The 24,257-nt window shown below is 33.8% G+C and overlaps 1 protein-coding gene across 2 annotated transcripts; it reads left to right on the top strand.

The window, feature by feature from the left end:
* LOC123676501 lies at positions 1-22,758 on the top strand. Of its 2 annotated transcripts, none has more exons than XM_045612407.1 (2): positions 1-113; positions 21,459-22,758. In XM_045612407.1, exon 2 carries the CDS (start codon positions 21,459-21,461, stop codon positions 22,554-22,556), a length of 1,098 nt encoding a protein of 365 aa, XP_045468363.1. In that variant the 5' UTR covers positions 1-113; the 3' UTR covers positions 22,557-22,758. The 2 variants fall into 2 exon arrangements, with proteins under 2 accessions (XP_045468363.1, XP_045468362.1); XM_045612406.1 differs by lacking the exon at positions 1-113 and adding an exon at positions 12,627-13,057.
* The last annotated feature ends 1,499 nt before the right edge of the window (positions 22,759-24,257 follow it).

The following is a 24,257-nucleotide window of genomic DNA, read 5'->3' as shown; positions in this document are numbered from 1 at the left end:
CACGTGCTCGCGATCATCCGGCGTCGAATTTGTCTGTCTGCTGTTATTCAACCCCCGCTTGCAACAACGTGGTTTGGGGTTCAAGCGCGACGAAGTTTCGTCGATTCGTAGCGGTAAGTTTGAGGTTTTTCATTGTATATTGCGATTAAAATGTCATTTATTCTCAGTGTTTTGTTGTATTATTCCAATATTATGATATTTATTAATATTTTAATTTTTTCTACCAACTTCGCGTATCATTTTTTCTGCTTGTTTGTTTCCAGAAGAAATAAGAACTAAAGAATATTTTGACTTATCTCTCTCTTAATCTAACCCTCGTAAGGGTGTAGTGACATCATTTTGACTTATACATAACAATATATAAATTCGCGATATGGTTTAGTTAGTTCAAGTTGTACTTACTATGTCTTCGTTTATTTATTTTGAGTTTACTTCTTTTCTTCATTGAGTTCATTCTGCAATTAGTTTGAGAATTTTCGTTGCATATTGCATCTAAAATGTTATTTATTCTGAATGTTTTGTAAAACTATAATATCATTATATTTATTATTATTTTAATTTTTCTACTAGCTTTGAATATCATTTTTCTTCGTTAGTTAAAATAAATAAGAACTGGAGAATATTTCGAACAATAATAGTATTTAAATTCGCGTTGTGGTTCATTTAGTTCAAGTTGTACTTACTTCGTTTATTCATTTTGAGTATATTTCATTCCGAGATTTGAAATCGTCTTCTTTGAGTTCATTCGACAATTAGTTTGATGATTTTCGTTGCATATTGCGTCTCAAATGTTATTTATTCTGAAGTTTTCGTTGTATTACCACGAAACTATAATATTTTATTTTTATTTTAATTACTTACATTTATTCAACTAGCTTTGAGTATCATTTTTTTTCGTTAGTTTTCAGTAGGAGTAATAAGAATTGCAGAATATTTTAAATGATATATTGTATTTCAATTCGCGAAATGGTTTATTTATTTTTAGTTGCATTTACGATATCTTCGTTCATTTATTTTGAGTTTATTTCATATTGAGATTTGAAATCATCTTCATCGAGTTCATTCGGCATTTAGTTGGAGGTTTTTATTGTATATTGCATCTGAAATTTTGTTTATTTCTGGTTGTATTACTATAACACTCTGAATTTTTTATTATTTAAATTTTTTCTTCTAGCTTTGACTCATTTTTTTTGCTAGTTCCTAGTAGAAGAAATAAGAACTGGAGAATATTTTGTATAACCTACTGTATTCCAATTTGCAAAATGGTTTATTCAGTTCAAGTTATATTTACGATCCTTGTTTATTTCATTTTAGTTTATTTCATTTCAAAATTTGAAAAGTTCTTCATTGAGTTAAATCGGTAATTTGGTATACGACACATTCAAATCCATAAAAAGGAAATAGTAACTACAAACAGCAGTTCATTCTTTCGTTTAAGAGTAATATCATTCAAGATGTAAGTTAATTTCCAATCAAAGAATTTTTTAGATATTTGCAATGATTAAATACTTTTCATGTTCTAATGAATTCTACCTCTTTTTTTTTTCGAAATACAAAAAACTGCCAACCAAAAAAAACTAAACCTCCGAATCCAAATTTCTATCAAAATTCGGTACAAAAGTACCATACTGGTTATTCTAGCTATAGTATACTATCAATTTTTTGCATCCAAATATCGATTGAAGAAAAATTTCCGTCTGTTTGCAGTCCAGAGCATTACTGTAAAGTTTTTACATGATCCGCATTATTCTATAAGAGGAAATCTATTTATTTTGCGGTCTGAAATACAAGGAATCTAATTTTAAAGAAAAACAACACAGAATTATTGAGAAAAAATAGCAACACATAATTATAAACAAAGGTACATGAAGATGATACTGACTTCAATTCTTAACGTACTTGTAGAATCCTAGTGTTAAATTTTAAAGAGATTTCGGAATAACCCTGGGTTCACTCCTGCCAATAGATATTCATAATTTTTCTTATATTGATCATTACTGAACCTGGGTTCCACTCCTGTCAATAGATACTCATCATTTTTCTTATATTGGTCATTACTAAACCTTTTTGTATCGGGAAGATATTTGGTGTTAAATGAGGAAATTATGAACCATATTGTGAAATTTGCCGTGGAATTAGTTTGTTCCTCTACAAAGCCGATGTTCATTCACATAAATCGAAGATTTTCGAATTCACTAATGCCGAAATTATAGACTTTAAATATAGAACTGCTAAAGAAGACATCCTCCCTATTCTGTGGCTTAAATAGATTACCGTGTTTCTGGATTTCTATAAATACTCTCTTATTACGAAACTAAAGTTCGACCCTATCGGATTTTATTTCGGGTATGTATTTTACTGATCATTAGAGGCAGGGCCGGAGCTAAATACTTAGGAATATCCAATAATTGTGCCAACTAAGGTTTGGAAGGTATAAGTATTCAGTTTGCATTCTTAAGGTTTCATTCGAGCATAATCTCCTTTTGATGGATCAATGGCCAATGGATTTTTCTATCGAATAGGTAACTTTTTTGGCAGTTCAAACACTTTTCGATGATTATGGAGGTTAGAAATCTGATATTTATTGAAAATATCGCATTCCTTTATATTACTGAAAATTTCCGTTTTATGAGCTCATTGTTTCGTCACCATACCAGCAATTTTGGGAAGGAATGGTCCCAGACGATAAGGTTTAACTCACTAATGAGAAATCTGTCCTCGATTTTGTCTTTTCGACTATAGGTATCATAACTCTCGAACGAAAAGACCTCAAAACTTGAAATTTTCATAATATATTAGGATTTGGAATAGTGCGAATAATTGGTAGAATCTTACTCCCACTACTACTTATTCGATTGAAATAAAATGTTGATTTGAATGTGCAATAACAATTTGAAGCTTTATGCGAAACTTTATGTTGATCGCGTCACCAGAACCGGAGAAAATCTAAGAAGAACAATAAAAAATTTCCTAATATTTGCGTAGAACTTAAAAACACGGATATTATGCAAAAATTTTAAATTTAAATTCGGGAAGAGTATGGGCAAACTCCATAAATTTTGCGAAATTCGTAGTTTTTTCAAAAATATTTTTTGGGAACTGCCTAGAAGTACTAATATGGTATTTGTGTAGTTTTTCGGCAATTACTTCACAATCAACTCCTTGCGATATGGTGATTTATCGTGGTGCAAAATACTGGAATATTGTTTCCTTCTCATTTGCTTTCTCAAGGATCAGAGTATTCTCAGATATTATTCCAAATTCACATGCAGTATCACCTTCTTGCAGTGACTTCAAGTGCACGTTACTGCTTTAACTGATAATGGTTCATGATACCCTTGTATCTTGCAGAATATTAAATGGCTAAATATCTTTCAAAAAAATGGGTAAAATACTGACGTATGAATAGCTTGCGCCCAAAAAGTCCTTTTCGATATTTTCGATTTTTTTTCGATATTCTGATTGAATATTCTGTGATTCCGATTAAGCTATCAACATGATATTTTTGCAAAAAGCATGAAATTATTATTTCATTTTCACATACAAAATCTAAACTCAGTGGGATCTCTTGTTACGGAAATATTGATTATTTCTCTTCCAATATTTTTCTTGAATGTATTAAGGTTTCAATCAAGTGATCAGCTCAGAATTTTGCTAGATGTAATGTAATTTTTTCATCTAAATTCAAAATTTCAAATTCGACAGTTTTCGTATTCTCGGCCAGACGGATGGAGAGAATCGAATTTGATGAAGGAATCTGTCACAAAAAAATTTCGATGATATTCTTAAATCTTTCAAGGTTCTGAAATTATGTACGAAGATAGATGTTGTTGTCTAATAACTAAATTCAAACTTTCATTACGGTCGAGCCTGCTGATCCGAAATGATAAAAAAGAATATATTTCGAATGGCCATATTTGGTGGTTGACCAACTAGTCTTTTACCTTGGTCGTACGCCTCTGGTGGTAGCCAGTTTATATAGTATATGTTTAGAATTAGTATAATCAGTTTGAACCCTTATCATACTCCGCCTATGGGTTTCATAGATTTTTCTAGAAACTGTAGGGCCGTGTGCAACCAACTCCTCTTGAAACACCCTGCGAGTCTATGCAGGAACGCAAGTTATTTAGTCCATTATACAGTCCACTAGCATACGCATATATATGTAACCACAGAAGTGAATATATTATTCGTTAACAAATAGCGTTCTTAATCGTAACATAAAGTTGAGAAAATATCCACCAGTATAATTTAGTGGGGTTCGAAGTATCTACACTTCAAAATATGAAAAAAATACGTCAGACAGTTTTAATAGTTGATTTAGGAAAAAACTATCAAAATGGTTACTCTTAAATGAGATCAATTACAGATGACGTTTAAATAGCGAGTGAGTATGGAGAACAGAAATAATTATTGAGTAATAAAAAAAAATCGGTTATCCTTTCAAACATTTCTTCAAATGATAAATTCCCGGCATATTTCTGACAGAATCTGAATGTGAGTGTCCGTTTCTGCAGTCAACAAACCCTGGTACGGACCGTAGTTTCATATTGAATGAATCGGACAGAACAAGTTAACAGAGGGAGAGAAGGCCAGCAACTGCCGGAAGTTGTCCGATAACCGTGTTGCATATGTCTCGGGGTTGACCCTGCTGACTTGACAACGTTGTGTTTCGTGACACCTAGGGGAGGTCCTTTGTGCTGTCGCCAAGTAGTCACGTGTGTCCCTTGGTGAGAAAAGCCGAAATATCTCTTAATGTGATCATTTTCCTTTGTGAAGTTCACTGCATGTTACAGATTATCAAATATAATGATCCTTCAGGAGCACCCAGGAGCTCGAGCTGGAGAAACAGGATACGTCAATTTTTTTGAGGCAGGGAAAACTCATGGTAGTACGCATGTGGTTTCGATTTCAATGCAAATTCAGCTTACAACTAAATATAAGTGTTTGAAAGATCAAAGTGAATATGGAAGGAAAAATCATCAGTTATTAATACAGATAATATTTCCAGGACTTGACTCTCATCAAATGCTGCGTAGCTTGATATGACATGTGAAGCTTGATATGACAAATGCTGCGTAGCTTGATGTGACATGGGTCCTCTTTTTTGAAAGAATGTAGCTGCACTATAACTACTTATGAGTATCTATTACAGATGAATGAATGGTAATATAAATGGTAATGGTAAATGGTGATGGTTATAGAATTTCGAATATCACCATGATATATGTAAAACACTGACATTTACAGTGTTTGGGGGTTCGAAACTCACACTAGGCCAGAAATTTTATGGTGCCAAACCATTCACTTCGGGCTATACTAAAGTGGCCTTAAAATTAAGCTGGAAAAAGAAAACTAGACTGAGGAAATAGAAAAACGCATAAATATGACTTGGACAGCAAACTGGAGTTCAGTTTAGAGATCCAAACATACCAATGAAATTAAAAACAAAAGTCTTCTACTCTTGTGTTCTGTCCCTTATGACATATGGTATGGAAACTGTATATCTGACTAAACACCGCAAACTAACATAAAACAACACATAGAGCTATCGAGCGTGCCATGCTGGTATGGGAGATCGCATTCAAAATGACGACATTAGGAGACAAGCGAAAGTCGATGACGTCATTGCCATCAGAGTAAAGTGGACCTAGGCAGATCATATCACCAGAGATCAAGGAAATAAGTGGAATATAAACATCTGTTAGAATGGAGACCACACAGACGATATAACTGACCAAGTTGGAAAGAAGTAGCTGAGAGAAGCTCAGAATAAGGAGAAGAATGTGGAAGACAAAAGGGGAGGCCAATGTACAGCAGTGGGCAATGAGGGGCTGCTGATGAACTAAAGTGGTGATGCAACACATTGAAAGAGCATACATAGATCACAATCGATTCAACTGAAACATTGAAAAACTATCACTTCAACAACAGATTTTTCATAGGATGTTCCTGAATTGTAGGTACAAATGCAAATGACAAATTCCTCGGATCATTTAAGGAAAACATTAAATTGAATATGGGTCTGCAAAAATTTTGTTTTCGAGATACTGGGAGTTAAAGTTTGATTTTGTTCCTGTTTTCTTCCCATAGCACCTTCTATTTGCAAGATCTTCAACTCTAAGTTTGCATACATATTTCAATTCAAATATATCATAGAGTGATCTTCTAATCTTTGTACCTCCATTTCATTGAATATGTATCAATACGAGTACCATTCCTAGTCGTCCTCTTTTCCATATTTCGAGAACGAATCACTAAATTCCATCCCGTTCAATGAAAATAACAGCGCTAGAGGTTAAATATTACTGAGTATGTACCGAGCCTCTCAAACGGCTTGATGAATGACGAACAATGTGTCAGCTTTATAGAAAATATATCACATGATGCATAAAGAGTACCCAGGATAGGCATGGAATTGTTGAATAATGAAACAGGCATGTGAATGATGCACCCGAGTATGCATCGCAACCCTTTGAAGTCCACATATCAGCTTCCATTAATATCGGCATTCAAAGCAAGTCAAAAATGCAAATATAGTTGGAATATTGCACGCCCTTTTGAAGAGCGTTGTATTTATGCTTCACCTACATGTGTTTGACATAATAACGGACGTCATTCATACCACGGTTCATATATGAGTAACGCTCCACGAAATTTGGCAATAATTTAACACGTGGCTTCATTTCCGCAACAATCTGGAACGATATCAAAAAGTCAATGAAAATTGGATCATTGTGAAAATTTTATATTTTCCTTTCATCTAGGCTTTCGTTGGAAAATGCCAATGGCAAAGCTCTTTATATTTGTTATTTCCTTCTCCAGGCGATATTTTATAGGCATTATAGGCAACTTTAATAATATCGTTTAGTGCATTGATGAAACTCCCAAGAAGTTTGAAGCTCCTTCATGTTTGTTTTGATTTTTTTGAACGTATTGATACGCCTTTTGTTCTGATGTTCATTTCGATGTCTATGTCTTTTTACTACAGGAGACTCCATTAAAGAGAAAAATTCATCAGCTTGGTAACAATTATATCTTGGGCAATTTGAAGAGAAAATAGATGTAGTAATCTTGAAGGAGGACGACTGATATGTCCATATATGACATGACATAACAAAACAGCTGAAACCGAACAGATACGGCAAAGACTAGATGACAACTGGAAACGGCAGATATGCGGCTGCTTAGAAGAATTACTGGAAGACATTGCTGAAAAGGAAGCAAAGCGAGACGATCAGAAGAACAAGAAGCGACAACCTAAGACCTGACTAAGCAAAGAGCCGTAAAATGAACAGAAACAGGCCTAGATATTGGAGAATGAAGAAGATGATATTAGTCAACTAGTTCTTAATACTCTTGATGTTAGAAATGTCGATTATGCCAATCACTACAATATGATCTTCTGATCTTTACCTATCTATAAAAAAATCCATAGACAGAAATGAGCCCCGTCACTGAGGATGATTTCATTCCTGGACCACAAATTTTTTTTCTTACTATACAAGAGCTTACTCTTATACTGATGTTCAGCTGTGAGAGGTAGCAACTGGGTTTGGCACTGAGAAAAAAGTTAAAAATTTTTAATTGTATTTTAAGCTATCTAACTATTCTAAAATACTCTTCCAACTACTGATGTGCGATGTCTTGAGGGCTGCTAATCCTCTATTTCTCCTATAAATTCATTTTCTTCGGTCAGTGTCTTTTTTCTGTATTTGTATGAAGAACCAGAGCCCTTTGTTGTTTTCGGGCCCATGTCCTGTTGCTTTCTCTTCTCTTGCTGTGATGCTCTATTTGAAATTATGGAAATATTCATTACTAAGATTATTCATTTCTTATTGTGTAAATTGCCTTATAAATTTCTTGTTCATCAATGACAAGGACGTCAAGTTCATTTTCAGCCTTCACTTCATGTTGAATTGATTAAATCAGTTGTTTTAGGATAGTTGTATGTTTAAAGGGTCAACTCATGACTGAACATTCAAGCATATCGATTTACAAAAATCAAATAGGAATGCTATATCAATGGAGCACTCATTAAATCTAAATAATATTAAGAATTTCATACCATTGGGATGAATATAGCAGACAGCACGTTAATCCACTAAGATTTGATTAATCGTCTTTAATGAATGGGCACTTCAAGTCTAAGACGGTGGCAGATGGTGATTAATTGAAACTATAGAAAGTAATTAGCGTAACTGATGTTTGCCTCCACTTCCACGTTATCAGGGATTGTAAGATGAAATTCTATTTTCAACGATATCAGCAAGACATAACTGAGGAACAATTCGATATGTTAATTACTCTTACTGATCGTTATAAATGTTTGCCTTCGCATGGGAAGAGAGCTTTCATACTCCGACAAGAAGTGCTTAAAAGATTCATTATTATAGTGTGTTATAGAGTGTTCCTTCGTCTTGATATTAGGTAGAAGATGTTTTACTTTGATAGCTGAAATAAGAACGAATCTATTCAGTAGGTTTCTTTTTACGAAGTGGATATTATTGGTTCATGTTTTCATACAATTGAAAATCACTCCTAGAGTTATTATTTAACTTTTTTGCTTTCACCTGAACTTTTTGAGGGCTGGTTCTCCTAAAATAAAAGTTGATTTATCATTTCCTAGCAATGTCAATCAATGAGCCATTTACTTAATGAAGAAAAACTTCCTGCATACATATAATGATCTACGGATTGAACTTCCAGATCCATTTCCAAAATTTTCCTAGCCATTCAACGTCCCACACGTAAAGAAACTGTTTGCCGTCGAGCAGAACTCTTTCAATGTTTTTCATTATGTTGCCCTTAGTTCAACATTCCTAACCCAATTCATAATGGTAGGTCAACTAGGGGCTGCTCTATGCCAGCCGATATACTCTGGCGGAATCTTCCTGGTTTGCATCACTCCAAAAAGTTTCTTCGAAACTTTGATTCTACGAGATTCAAGAAGTATCTGGATCTTAGTGAAAATATGCTACACCTCCTCACTGGATTCCTCACAGGGCATTGTCGCCTTAGGAAACACCTCATGAGAATGGGTCTTACAGAAAATGACGACTACAGATTCTGTGGGGAGGATGAAGAAACTCCGGATCACATGGTGACGGAATGCCTCGCCATCGCCAGCCAAGGGAAAACCTGCTTTAGATACGTAACTCGTGGAAGTGAGGAATTGGCCTCATTGAAGCCATCCCTGATATTGGAGTTCGTTAGAACTCTGGAACTGGAAGGCGAGCTGTAAATCGTGGTATGGAGAGAAATGGGGGCACAATAGACCATAAGGTCTCGGTGAAACGAAACCTCCTTAATTAAATCTTAATCTTAATGCCGGCCGATATTCAAATGAACGCGAAATGCTGTTTGAGCTGCTACCATTGAGTCACATACATACATATCGTATGTAAACATGTGTTGCTCTACCGACCACTGTTCCATTGTGACTGAAGACCAAAAGGCCGTTCTTGGGAAGGAGAATGATATCACCATTTCTGAGTATCGTCCTATTCACAATGTAAATGGTCACCTTGTATATAAAATCATAAATGGCCAAGTCGGACCCCATTTAATCAGAGAAAAACTACTACCACCCATCTTTATCTTGTAATGTGCAAGTATTTTGTATTTATTCAGGACTTACATAGAATGACTTTTTCAGATAAAATCTTTGAAGATGTATTCAGAATGTGATCTGTAATTGGACTTTGCTCTGTTAGTCACAATGAAATCAAGTAAAATGAATAAAATAAAAACAAGGAAACTGTTGGGTTCATAGAGCAGTTCTAGAACAACTCCATGTAAGATTTACTTTACTCTAATCTCTAAAACCTTGACTCTAGAAATCCAGCGAACCTAGAGTATTTTTCTATACCCGAACGGATTTGAATACTGATAAAAAAAGCTATCGAAGAGATGAGTTCCACTCCAATCCTTACTCCATCTGTGTAAAAGTAATCTCAATGTATCAGAATCATATACCATCCAGCCGTTCGAAAACCGAAACTCGTTCGAACATTCTTTACAATTATTATTACTCTGGTTATACACAGAAAGCGGAGGCCGATGCCTGGAGAGGACGTAAATGAAAGTTGCATAATGGTATCATTCTCGATGTCCTGGAAACATCGCGCGAGCCATCCACCGTCATCGCAAATCGCACAAAAGGTTCGACCACAAAAGATTATTAAGTTTGACGGGGTGCACCCAACGCTCCTGCTCTCGGCATTCCGTGGTATTAGCTCGGGAGTGTATTAATTGCTCGCTTTGGTAAGCGGCTTATCTCAAATTGCGAACTGCCTTATTGTTGATCCCCTAATCGGGATTAGGTACTTCAATTTCATGCCCAGAAGTTTTTCTTTAATTTCGAAACGATTGAAAATTTTGGAGGTTAGGATTAATCTATTTCTATGGTTCGAACGAATTTGCATGAAGCGTCGTTGATGAGGTTGCATTTACAATGATTTGAAAAGAAGAACAATTAATTCGCTGTGGATTTATTATGTTTTAATTTAAACTGGAAGTGGGTGTAATACACAAAGTGTCTTTGAATAATTGTTCAAACTACAACTCCATATCAATGGTTGAAAGCTTTATTGTAACAGATATGCAAAATAATTTACAAAATTAAGCAACATTTTAATCTACCACAATTAAGCAACGAATATACCGAATCGGCTGAATTTTGTAGGAGCTTCTTAAGGTTTCCCAATAACTACAAAGGTACAAAGCACATTGAAGATTCCTTGGAATCCGATCGGATAATCGTGAAGAAGATAAAAAATTATTATAAGTCAGTCCTCAATTCCTTTGGGTCAACAATTTTGAATGAGCTACTATCAGTTGAAGATATTTGAAATTTTGGCCTTATATTCATATCTTAATGGAGAATTGAAACTATTTACTTCACATTGAAACGTTATCAGAAAGCAGTGTATTCACTATTTTGCATGAACATTTTTCTATGAGAAAGCTTTGCTTCAAATGGAAACAGTTTTTGATCGCCGCTGATTGAAATCAACAACGCATCAAAGATTCCAAACGCTGCTTGGACCTGTTCAAGCATAATAAAGGGAATTTTCTTGCGTCATGAAACACGCATTGATCACTACACTAGTGAGTTTAGGAAAAATGTTTTCAAATGTGAAAGAAAAAAAATCTCTTTCACCAAGATAATGCTCCTTGTCACAATTCGAAAATATCTATTGCAAATTCGAATCATGTTTTAAACTACTTCATTACCCCAGCTTCTCCTCCAGATATGGCCTCCTGTGATTACTGGCTTATTGTAGGCTTCAAAAGAATGCTCCAAGGAAGTAAATATGAATGTTTCTAGAGAAAAGGTATTGAAAAGTTGAAGGATCGTTCATGTATCGCTTGAAAGTGGCCATATTGACGAAAAAAGTTGAACTTTCAAAGAAAATGTGTTTTTGCTGATTTATATCAAAATTTTGGAAGAAAGTAAAAATATTAAGTAACGAAGAAGTCCTTTTACATTTTGAAATTAGTATGCCGAGTCGTTAGCAATATAATTAGATTTCTAGATCAAAGTTGTAAAAAGATACACGTGGATTTTGGAACACGAAAATATATACGAACAACCAATGTACTCGCCTGATATGGCTTCAGTTGACTTTTCCCCCCTTGGCCCTCTTTGGACCTCAAATTACCCCTTCGAAGTAACGTTTTTCCAAAATAAAGGGATACAAAAGTTAATTTTCTGCATTTTCTGGAAATGTGTTTGAAGTAAAGAGAATAGAAAAAACGACTGTCTGCGCACTTGTGTTCAAGGAAGTTAAAGCAATCGAGGGAGGTTTTCATGATATTTTTTATACGTCAGTAATAACTATACAAACACTTTTTTCATTGATCTAACCCTCAAAATGGAATGAATAAGCAGTAGGTATTTAATAAACTTTATTTCATTTCTGAAATTATTGTAATACAATAATGAGAAATAAGTCAATAAATCAGAATTACAATATAAATGAGAACATTGCAGCATTCCTTCTGAGGAATGCTATACGTCCTCAAAGATGGCATATCCATCCATATTTCCGCTTTCGGAGTTTAGTACACTAAATGTTATTTCGAAATATTCCAATGATTGGATCTATTGCTATAGATTTACTTTGCAGGTAACAATAAATTCAGATCGACAAAACATCATTTGTGTGTCAGTGTGTCACAGACCACCTCTTCTTCGCCATAATATTGAAATATAGCAATCCAGAAGCGGTAGCCACGAACCTTCATTTCAAGAGTAGAGATGCTCATCCCTTATTCTCCATTTTCATCCAAATGAAAAACGTATCTTAACAAAATTAAAAGAACCCAAGACCACTGTACTTGTTGAACATAAAGTGACGCTACTCACGAATAATATTCCATTCTATCTCGAATCTGGAACTGAGATACAAAGAACCTGACAAACTTCAAAATCCTCGTGGTTGTGCCCAGGGCTTGAAAAGTAGTAACAATGGACTGTCTGGCTCATTGTATTCTGAATATCGCCTTCCTCAACCGCCAACCGTTCTAATGAACTTCGGTAGGTTTCGTTTCACCGGAAATATATATCGACCCCATATAAAGAAACAAATGCATTTCACTATCTACTTCCGCAACGTTGTTCTGTGTACAGGTAGCTACTTTATCTTTTGGCGCTCCTGTTTCTGCCGTATGTTTGTACACGTCCCGTGGTTTGGAAATTCGTGATAAAAAACGATACAAACAATGAGGGTGGACGTGGTTTGTCACCTTTCAAATAGTAATCAATCGGGGAGTAAAAGAGGAATGAAAAGGGGTGACATTATGGCTAAGTTTCACTGTGAAGGGGAAGGATCAACTTGTAGGGGATTGATTTTAGAGCCGCAACTCACAGTATTCTCATTATTCATTTCCAGCGATATGTTCGGAAGTGAACTTAAAAGTTGGATGAAACACTCGACTTTGAAGAGTTTCTGTTGTGAAATCATGTACTTTTTTGTATTTCAAAATTTTCATGAGTTAGTGACATTTTCGCATTATATCACCTGTACACGTAAAATTGAGGGTTAAAATGGTGAGTACAACTCCTGAATCCCTTGATATATCCACTTCATTTGAAGTGCACACCGCGTATAAAGAACGATATGTCCCATTTTTAGAGAAAATCACGTACTTATACCAGTTTAGGTGACTAAATTACCTGACGACGTAAATTTTGAAATTATTGTGTAAATAATAGCGTTGGAATAATAAAACTACCTTGAATCAATGATGATGTAGCTTTCAATCGATGATGATCTTGTCTTTTTCACTTTTACTTCTTACTATGTCGTCAGGAGAAAAGGTTATGTTCTCTCTTTAGGCCATTTTACTTCTTGATTTGAGGACACTGTTTTCAACTCCTCAGCAACAGCACCGTTAATTGTTTGCCCAACAGCTAATTGATGAAACGGTTCACCCATGATGAACATTTTTACCTTCATAGTTTTTCCTTTATATACAGAATGCATGAGCAATGTTCGATGGTCCCTACAGTGGGTATAATGGGTAGTAACCCATTATTTTATCAAAACTTAATTTGTTTTATTTTAATTATTTTTTTTCAATTATTTAGTATTTATCTTAATTTATTACCTTCCATATAAAAACTCCTGACTGAAGACAGCGGATTTCTTAAAATTTAATCAACTTTCCTCGAGTTAACTTTCAAAAATCTTCTCAAATGGGGTGGTTGGTGATTAAAAATTGTCGCGTCACACATTTTTTGCCCAATGATGTGTATTTATACTTCATTTCATCTTTCTAAATAATGATTTTAGTTTTGTGGAGTTATTGACAGAAAAATTGTTGATTCAGAAAGAATAATTTCATAAACTTTGTCATACAAACCTCATCTGGCATTTTAAGAGGCCAACCAATTGAATATGAGAAGAGTCATACATAAATGAAAATTATTTCGTTCCATATCATTTCTCGAGTTTGAAATTAAGGGTATACTGCGGGAAGAAGCCTACGTATAAATCCCTAAGGGTTCATAAGCGCAACTGCCAGAGGTACGTTGAATAATAATAGCTCATAAACAGAAGTTGAAACTTTGAAATAAATTTCAAACTTTTACAATCAAGGAATGATGAACCTAAGTGATTATTTTTCTTAACTAGTCGTAATTCTCGCGAAAATAAAAGTAATCAAACCCATCCTTATAAGAATGTTATGTTTTTGGTGCGATGGTTACTTTACTTGAAGAGCAATTATTTTTAACTTTCACTTTTAACCTCATCAAAGATATCCGTACGAAGTTTGTGTTCCTATAAATGTAAAAACTGCAGGTTCAATAGAGTTAAAAATTTGCATTTGGATGCAGAAGGATAATAGGATTTATCATTTTATCAGAACCATAACAAATAAAGAAAAATATATAAAGAATAATACCCAAAATTTCTGTGAACACAAAATCGACTAAGATGAAATTTTGGTGCCCATAAAAAATATTACTTTCAGGATAATTATTTTCGTGATGATCGAATAGAAACCAAACACTACTAAAAAAAATCACCCAAATAATCAAAAAAATTTATGAATATTTTTTATTTTTTGAGTGTCTGATGAATGTTCTTTCTGAAATGTTCAATCTAATTCATTCTGAACGGGTATTAATGCACTACGTCAATTTTTGTGATTTCATTTGTGGCTAATGGGAAAATTTGAATGATTAATTTTTGTGGATGTTGTATTCGATTATCACGAACGAAATTATGAAAATATTCAAGAGAACTTTTTTAATTAAACCTTGTTGATTTCTGGAATGAAATAATTTTCGCAAAAAATGGACAGCTCCATATGTACACCACTGAATAATTTTTGTAGGAGACACTTACCTTATTCGAAACATTACAATATCTAGACTTCAATACATAAAAATTAAAACAATGAATGTAATAATACCAGAGTTATAAGTAAAAACTGAATTCTTGTCGAACTTTAACATCCTTTATCTCGAAAACGAACTTGTTAGGTATATAAAGTTTTTTCTATGAAGAGTTGTTCTATCCGACGTCAAAGTTATTGATTTAAAATCTGGATCACCCTGTATATTGTAAACGAGGATAAATGGCTCATTGATACAGAATGCTGTGTACAGTTTTGAAGAATTCTAGAACATTAAGTTCGTTTTGTGCACGTTTAGGTGTTAACTGGTCTTTACTTTATTTGTGTGTAAATTTTACTATTTTTTTGTCTATTTATATATGTTATTTATTAATACTATTTTGTGAACTGTTTGTATATTTTTTGACCTGCCATGTAAATTTAATTGATGGTGAATAAATGATGATGATGATGATGACATTTCAACATTTTTGACATTTGTCTTTAAAATATTTATCTTTCGTATATGTTGTTTGAATTCCCAAGAGCTATATTGTTGACAGATTTTCAACAGTTTTGATTTCGTCTATTCCCGAATAGAAAATTTAAAAATAATTACATACAACGCAACGAAGTTAGCTGTGTATAAAGAAAACCAGAAGAGGCAAAACAATACTCGACCAATCAAATTCAAATCATTCGATGACATAATAAATATTGTTTGTTTTTCCTTAATTTTATGATCAATTATTAATTACGGTTGAACTAATCAGAAGGGCTTGCAAAAACTTGAATTAGTCTCTATTTCACTATTTTCCTTCTTATGTTCAACAATTTCTTCATGAAATAAAAAATACCTTCCATATTTAAATCGGTTAACAACCATATTGTATAAAACTTCTAATCTTACATTTTGACAACTTCATAATAGGATTTATGGGACAAACTCCGGGAGTTTCATCAATGAATTATAACAAACGACGAAATCCCAGAACGGCATAGAAATGAAATAATTACAATAAAGTGAAAAGAGAGAAGAAACTTCCCGCTAATTAATTCGTATTGAATGTCTTCTTCGCTATGTCATTTCGCTAAAATGTTCCCAAAGTCGAATAAACTTCCAAGTCTCTCTACTATGCGACAATCTGTGGTATTAAACTTGGCTGTGGGGGTGGCGGATAGGGGTGGGTTTTGCAGAATTGACGGGGAACATCGCTATCATCCTCTTTAAAAGATGCAAATTGTGAAGCAACATCTCCCCAGATTATTTCAAAGTGAGCTCTGCGATTTAAAAGGTTTTTATTAGAAGGAACAGTTGCCGTGTGCTGGTGACGCCTGGGTTGTGGTGGTGGTGAGGCCCCAAAAGTGGATTTTGATGTAGAGATTTTTCCTTCCGCTCAGGAAATTTACACTCTCAGAGGCGTCGAAGTAGGCCAGATTACTCGTATTTGAATGTATCGACATGACGTGGCTGGTTGTTTACTGCGAATGTGTCGAAGGATTATGTGGATGCTATTGTCTTTTTATACCTATGTCTCTATTATTTTATTTTTTCTGTCATAAATGATAAGATTTGACCGTTAAACAAAATATCGATTCACGAAACTTTTTGGAAATACACTTCGCCAATAAATTAGCGCACCACTAAAAATAAGACAAAAGTTTAATATACATTTTCGTCAAAATTACTTGTCCGATTTGGACTTTTTTTTTCAATGACAGGTCATTTTTTTCTAAATTTTAATGTTTGAACCGTATCCACATAAAATCCTCTGTTTTACGAATACCAGGAGTTGAAATTATTGCCTGTTTTTTCATAAAATTAGTACATCAGTACATAGTACATTAGTTACATTACATTATCAAGTTAGAATTAAACTTACACTTTGCCTTATTCTTATCATTTTCATTTTTGATTCACGTCATTCCATTTTTTACTACTCGAAAAACAACATATTAGTGTATATGACAATATTTCATGGAAAATGAAGGTCCAAACTTAATAACGAAAAAACAAAATGAAATAAAAAGGAACAAATTAAATGACAGCGACACAAATAACGTCTGGCAACGAAGAACTATACTTAATAAGAGACTTTAAGTCATTTTGGTCCAGGTCTTTCCAAATTGCAATCAGTTTCTGCGTACGTCTTGCAAAGTAGTCAAGTTACGTTCCTCTTGTATTCTTCTCTAAAGAATATCCCAGAGATTCTCTATGGAATTCAAATCCGGGATCCGAAATAACTACGTATAATTTTTTTCAAAGTTTCGTCCTTAATTTTTTACATTAAACATTTATGGATCATAGGCACGAGCTTGAAAGAAATATACAGAAAGTGATTTCTGTGCAGCATTTTTTTTTCAATTGATATTCTCATTCCTTACATTCTAAAACGTGAATTGAAAAAATGTTGTGGTTTTTTTGCCTCGAACGAATGGTAAGGTTTATGATGAAAGAAATAAACCAAAAATGAGGAAAGCAATGACATGAAGTCTGGAATTTCTTAGCGCTCGTCATTCATGCGCAGCTTGCGCCTTTGAGGACCACATACCAGTATACAGGATGAGTCTTTGACTTGTACATATATTTCAGCCGAAGATTTCTGAGGTCAAAGGAAACACTTTTTTCCTTTAACTCTTTTTTCGATTCGACTAGGTTGAAAGATACAGGCTGTTGCGAATCCATAAAAAAATGTAATTTTTAGTCATATATCACAAATAGAATGGAATCGAGGAAAATTATTTTCAGAAAATAGTTTTTTTATTGATGTTTTGAATCTTTTCCGGACATTAAATTCCATCAAAGCCCGGTCAACTCCAAAAACCCCACAATACGAAATGTGAAAAAAATTGAATCGGAAAAAATAGTAAACGAAGAAGTGTTTTTTTGATCTTAGAAATCTTCGGTGGAAATATATGTACAAGTCAAAAACTCACCCTGTATAGGTCTCAAAGGGTGCAATTAGCTATTTAATGACCAAGTAGTCAAGAAATTCTGATTTCCCGTCATTCCTTTCCTTATTTATCTAATAATCATAACTGCATATTAATAATAAATTTTGAAAATGGGAATTACTTCGGATTTGATGATTTATAGTAGAAGAGATAAAACAATAGATACATAATTACATAGGTATAACTATTGGTAAAGCACTGACCTGAAGTCAGGAGATTTTATAGAGCTCGTTCATTTATACGCCCTTGAAGACCATATACCTGAATATAGGTAGATCAAAGGGCGATATCAGTATTTGAATGAAGGGTTTCCCAAAAGGTTCTGTCTATATTTTGTACAAGCATTCGAACAATAGGGTGAATGCGCCGGTGCATGAAAAGTTCTTGTTGTTTTATTTTAGAAAATAATGACGGTTTTCAGTGTTACAGCGTTAAAGGTACCGAACATATTGACCATAATGATGAAATACATATTTCCAAAATCGAATGTTATTCCAATGAAATTAATGAATGCCAATTTTTTTCACAAAAATGGATATATGAGTTGGCGGAGAATATCCTCCTATACTCTAAGTGCTGACACAAATTTATTGATGTCACTTTGTATTAGATAGAACGGTAATCTATTTTTGTTCTTTCGAATCAAGTCTTAGTTTTTGAAAAATTGCATAGTGAAAGTTTCAGAAATATTTTGTCAGCATCTGCTATGAGACAACAAACTCACATGAAAGAAATAATCAATTTTTCATACATTAATTAATCCGAATCCATCCCTATTGTGAATTGTCACTGAACGGAACAATGCTACATTACACCCTAATATGCGACACCAATTTAATAGGAACCTACCATTGACAAGAAATGAAGCAAATGTCGCTAACAGATTATCGTTCCAACGATCGAGAAACAACGGTATCCTGAGGCATAATTAATCTATTTTAACAATGGGAAATCTGAATAGTCCCAGACATATACTCAGGACTATTAGGAGGGTTCTTCAGATGATTACTAACGTCTTACATTATCCATCTAAGTTCTTGTCAACAGCAGATTGAATTTCTAGTAGGATATCTGAGCCATTAACTTCATTGGATAAGGTATTGGTAGAATTCCGAGTATTTCGCATTTATGTTGGGTAAATTTGAATAGGTTATACCAGGAGAGTAATTTCTACATTCACAATAATCAATTTCCATCAGAGATGAGTTGGATTCAAATATTTAATAAAAATATATCTTCAGAAACAAAAAGTTATTGTAACACTGTTATTTTTGACAACATGGTTGTCGAAACATTTGTTGAAAGCTTATAAAGATTCTGTGGATTAGTGGATAGTTACTAAAACTTCATTACATCTTGTTATATTTGTAATTGACAATATGCCGTTAAAACTTACTTGAACAACTTTATATCTGAAAATCACTGAAAATAGATTCTGATTTGCAAAACACTCTCCTCAGTTGGTTGCAAATTAATGGACTATTTGCCGTTCATTTTGAACTCAAAAGAATATAAAACCAATTTGGCAATTTGCTTTATAACGGTTTGAAACACATCAAAGCGTTCATTAAAATAAACGACTTTTTGAGCACTCGATCATCCATTAGCCCTTGGTGACTATAGAACTGTACATACTTATTGTTTTCTATGCTTCTTTAGGAATGTATTACAACAGTTCTGTGGTCTCCGAAAGTCGTAAACGGATGAATGGACACCTACTCCAAAGCTCCTGAAACCAGGTTACAGTAAAACCTCGATTATCCGTTCTCCTATTATCCGTTTTACTCTGTAATCCGTGCTCGTCGACATTTTCACTCATCCGTTCCTACGAGCAGACATCCACTCGATTATCCGGGATTCAATTCATTACGCATGCGCCATAGTAATAATTTGGTATAATTTGAAAATGTTTTAGTCGATGATGTTGAGGAATGGCTAAATTCGGATTTAAATGAACCCGGTTATCAGATACTGGATGATTCAGAAATCGCATCAAAATTTTCCCAAGCTAACCACTGTATGGATACAGACGATTGTCGATTAAAGTGTTGAAGAATTTTCGACGCAGGAAATAGTTATTCATAATACAAGTGCAGAAGGCATTGATATTCTTCCACGAGCTCAAAATTCAAAAACGAGCCACGAAGTGGCGAGTTTTTTAATGGACGAGTGGTAGAATGAGCCTTCTGTACGAGTATTATACATTATTTTCTCTAATTCATTGCATTTTTATTGAAATTAATGAAATATTTCCATAAATATCTTTTAGTGATTTTTGCATTGAAAAATGTTGATTGGGTGAACTGATTTCTTCAAGGCAAATTGATGAATCGATAGATAAAGCCGTGGCGGAAATTTTGGAGTACCAACATATAATAATAAAATATATCCATGAAAACTGATATATTCTCGCACGATTTTCTTTTACAAGATGTGGAAGAATGAACGGAATAACCACAGAATTAGAGAAACACTGTTTCTGCCAAAGACGCGTTGAGATTTGCAAATGGTCTGATGCACTATTTAGAGCAGGAAAATGATACGGATTATATTGATGTCCTCCACTTAAGGAAAATTCGGGCTCACATTTGTCTCAAGATGAATAATAAAAAAAAAGACAGACAAAAATTACATACTTTTTCAACTAAAATATATACATTCGATGTATTATAGGTACCAATGCAATGATTTGTTTTTCATTTGTATATTTTTATATGGTATTATGATTCTATTGATTTTGTTGCTTAATAAATAATTGTACCCCATACATTTCTCTACTTTTCATAGTTGTTGTGCGTATTTTGAGGAATTTCGATTGTCCGAGTTTTTCGATTATCCGGGAACCGTTTCCCCTCCATCAGGCCGGATGATCGAGGTTCTACTGTATTTATATAGGTATATAAATAGAAACCTACTTGGAGTGAAAACTTTCCATTTCTTACTTTACCATAGACAGGAGAATCAAATATTTATAATCAATTAAAATATGGTAAAGTCCCCTTTGATGAAAATCTCGCGGAATTGACTAAAACTAGAAGTAACGAATATTTACTTCTTACTGGGGAGTTGAAATTGAATACGTCAAACTTCCAAATTAAGATGAATATTCAGAGTTGGTATAACTTGTTTCCTAAATTTCACGTTATGAATGTTTCGACAGAAAAAAACATGTTTTTCGCTCTGCCTTTTTAGCATTCTTTGCTCGAAGGATAAATTCGAATATTGCGAATTTAAAACCTTGAAAAAAATTAAATAATTTGTATAGACTACTTGAACAATTTGTAATCGAACGCAAATCTGTCTGATCCTATATTTAGCTGTCTGGATATAAAAATGATGATACCAAATATGAGTTATTCTTATTTCAACTAGTTGATTGTCTGAATAGAAATTATTTCGCTATATTCTAGTTCTTACATTTTGAATAACTCAATTATCCATATACTTCACTTCACACTTGACAACTAGCATATTCGAGAGAAATTGAGTTGGAGTTGCAGGATGAACTTTATCCAGAATCGTATATTATGTATCAGAAAAATATTCGTCTTTTATTGATATTATCATATCATGTCAATACATATTTGAAGCAAAAAATATTTTTCAAAAATAGAAAACTGTATGAAAACTAATTTTCTTGTTTATTTTTTCAGATGGCTTCTAGTAATGACCATCTGTCCATACCTCCACCAACATCGAAGCCTAGACTCTCACCCTTAGACTTCAGGAACACAGAATTGGTCTCCCGCTTACTAGCGGCAACTCCACCTTACCTTTACAATATGTCTCTCCTACCCAATTCCTACTTCTTCAGCGAAATGCTGCGGTCTTTGGTTCAAGCGAAGCAAGAAAATGCGGCAAACGCAGAAAGCATGATGGCTTCATCTATACATTCCAGGAGATCCAGAAAACGCCCTTGGTTGATATCCAGACAAGAGGAAACTTCTAAGCACATACCCAAAGTTGAAAAAAATGAGATTGCCGACTGGGCAAAGCCACCAGTCGAGAAGCCCAGTCCGATAGAGCTAGTCAGAAAATCGCCCAATTCTAGAACACTAGAAGACTCGAAGACATATCTGAAAGAAAAGCATGCCCCCTTTGAACATGTGCAGACTGATCAACCAAACCCTGGATTAGTTCTACCTCCGGCACCTCCAATTTGGTTTCCACCCATATATCCTAGTCCATATGTGGACCCTCTACATTTCTTCATTGATCTCAGGGTATCTGGTCATATTTATGATAAGAGTCAAAAAGATGCCGGCTTCGATAGATCTGCTAACAAAGATTATCCGTCAACTGTAGTCTCTTCCAATTCGGAATCAGATCAAAGCCTCAACTCCGAAAAAAATAACTTATCTTTCCTACCAAGTAGGTATGGAAGTCACAAATCAGCATTCTCAGTTCCGAATCAAAAATATGGCAATAACACACCCATGAACTTGACGCAGTTGGACAGTGATTCCAAATGTACCAAATTCGATGTTAAATCAATGGGTTTCGAGAAAAGTACGAATAGAACTGGGACAAAGTATGTGGTTTCTAATATTGAAAGCATTTACAGGAATATAAATTCAACAGACAGGATGAGTGAATGCTCGCAAGAGAAGAGATCTAAGATGGAAGAAGAAAAAGGCAGTTTCTCCTTTCAAATGTTCTCCGATAATAGTGATTTGGATGTTAGGGGACACTCGCCTGTGGATGTTGTTGATGGAGAAGAACAAGGATATAAAATTGATGTACAGACTTGAATAATCCAATTTTTATTCATTTTGGTTATAATGTGAATTAGCACCGAATATTGTAGATAACGGATATATGTTGTAAAACACGAAGCTTTCAGTATAATACATTTCAATTGTTAATAAATAATATTGTGTGAATACTTTACGTATGTCCATTGTATATATATTGTATATCTTTTATTTATTAAATTGTTTTTGAATAGCTCAAGTAAACCACTTTTTTGGAAATGTTTTCATCTGAATCTATACAAAATCCCACTATAAGGTTTCAAGGAATTTTGAAAACTCAAATATTGTTGCCTCTCACTGATCCAGTGAAATATTCCACCTTTCTGAAAGTTAATTCATATAGGAAATAATGAGCTCAAAGTAAAAAGTATAGACGTGAGTCTTATTTTGAACCTATAAGGGATCTCTGTTCAGCTACTACAAAGGATTCAACTCTTCCTAAGATTCTTAGCAGAATTGTAATTGAACTAGACAATAAACTTACATCTTTGAAAGTAGAGAATGAAAATCAACAAAAGTAAATTATATGCGTCCTTATGAGCACATTTCTTTTAAATTGTTTAGTGTGTACGGAGATATTTATTGTTACTTCGTTACTATGGAAGCCATTATTGTTTAAAATCATGTTTCGTGATTTTGATTGTAGGAGAAATGAAAAATTAATAGATTGTTTTTTGCTGAATAATTCATTCATTTTTTTAATTAGAAGAATACATATACTGCAAAGGCCGATTTAGAGAACAATGAATTGAGCGACATAAAATAAGGGGTTCAATCTGCGTTATTAACAATAATTCCTAAGAAGTCGAGAAGAAGGTATAATTTATTGAATACCAAATTAATATTTCGGTGTGACTACAAAAAGATTACCCATTCGAACAAAAAAGTTTTATTTTCAAGAAAAAAGGTAATAAACATTTCAACCTGACTTGCTGAGAATCGAAAAGCATGTGGGATGGAATTCTATAAATAAACAGAAGATTGTCATAAAATCCTTAGAGAAAATCAATCTGAAAATTATTGCTTGTCAGCTGAGGCAAATATCACCAATTGTTCAAATTCAAATATTTTGTCTTTTACTCAGGCGTCTTATAGTTATCATGAACTCTATAACATGTTCGTTATTGGAGAGTGGTACTTCTAGGAAGTAATTTGTTGCTCTCTTAAGAGATCGCACTATCATGAAACCTTTGATATCTAATATTTTTTGAGGTGTTGCTCGATTACTGGCTTTGTATTGTGACATAAAACAGGAAGGTAAGGAAAATGATGTTTTTTTGATTAACTTCTACATACATCGAAAGGATACCGCATTCCAAACGGAAAGTTCAATAAGCAAAAGTTTTTCTATATGATAGTTTTGACGCTAGAGGCCCCTCAAAACTATAATTTGTTCTCCATTGTTAGGCTTAGCTGTCTACAGTAAATAAATGTTAAGGAATCTTATTCTACACCTTACTCTACATCACATTTGGAAAATATACGAAGTGTTCCTTTCAAAAGAAAGCGAAATTTATATTCGAAATGTTCGGTATTGAAAAATTCATCAACTTGCAAATTGTAATGTGAATGTTTTCCATTCATACCCTAAAAATTTCTGACTTCAAAATAATAGATCAAAAAAAAATCTTTTCAAGGACGTTTTATAAACGGATTTGTAATATTTCTCATTCTTTCTCATGCCTTGAAATTATGATG

The sequence above is a fragment of the Harmonia axyridis genome, chromosome 3 (genome assembly GCF_914767665.1).
Source record: "Harmonia axyridis chromosome 3, icHarAxyr1.1, whole genome shotgun sequence".
Classification (NCBI taxonomy): Eukaryota; Metazoa; Arthropoda; class Insecta; order Coleoptera; family Coccinellidae; genus Harmonia; species Harmonia axyridis.
Note: the sequence above shows the minus strand (reverse complement) of the source record. Positions and strands in the feature narration are given on the sequence as shown.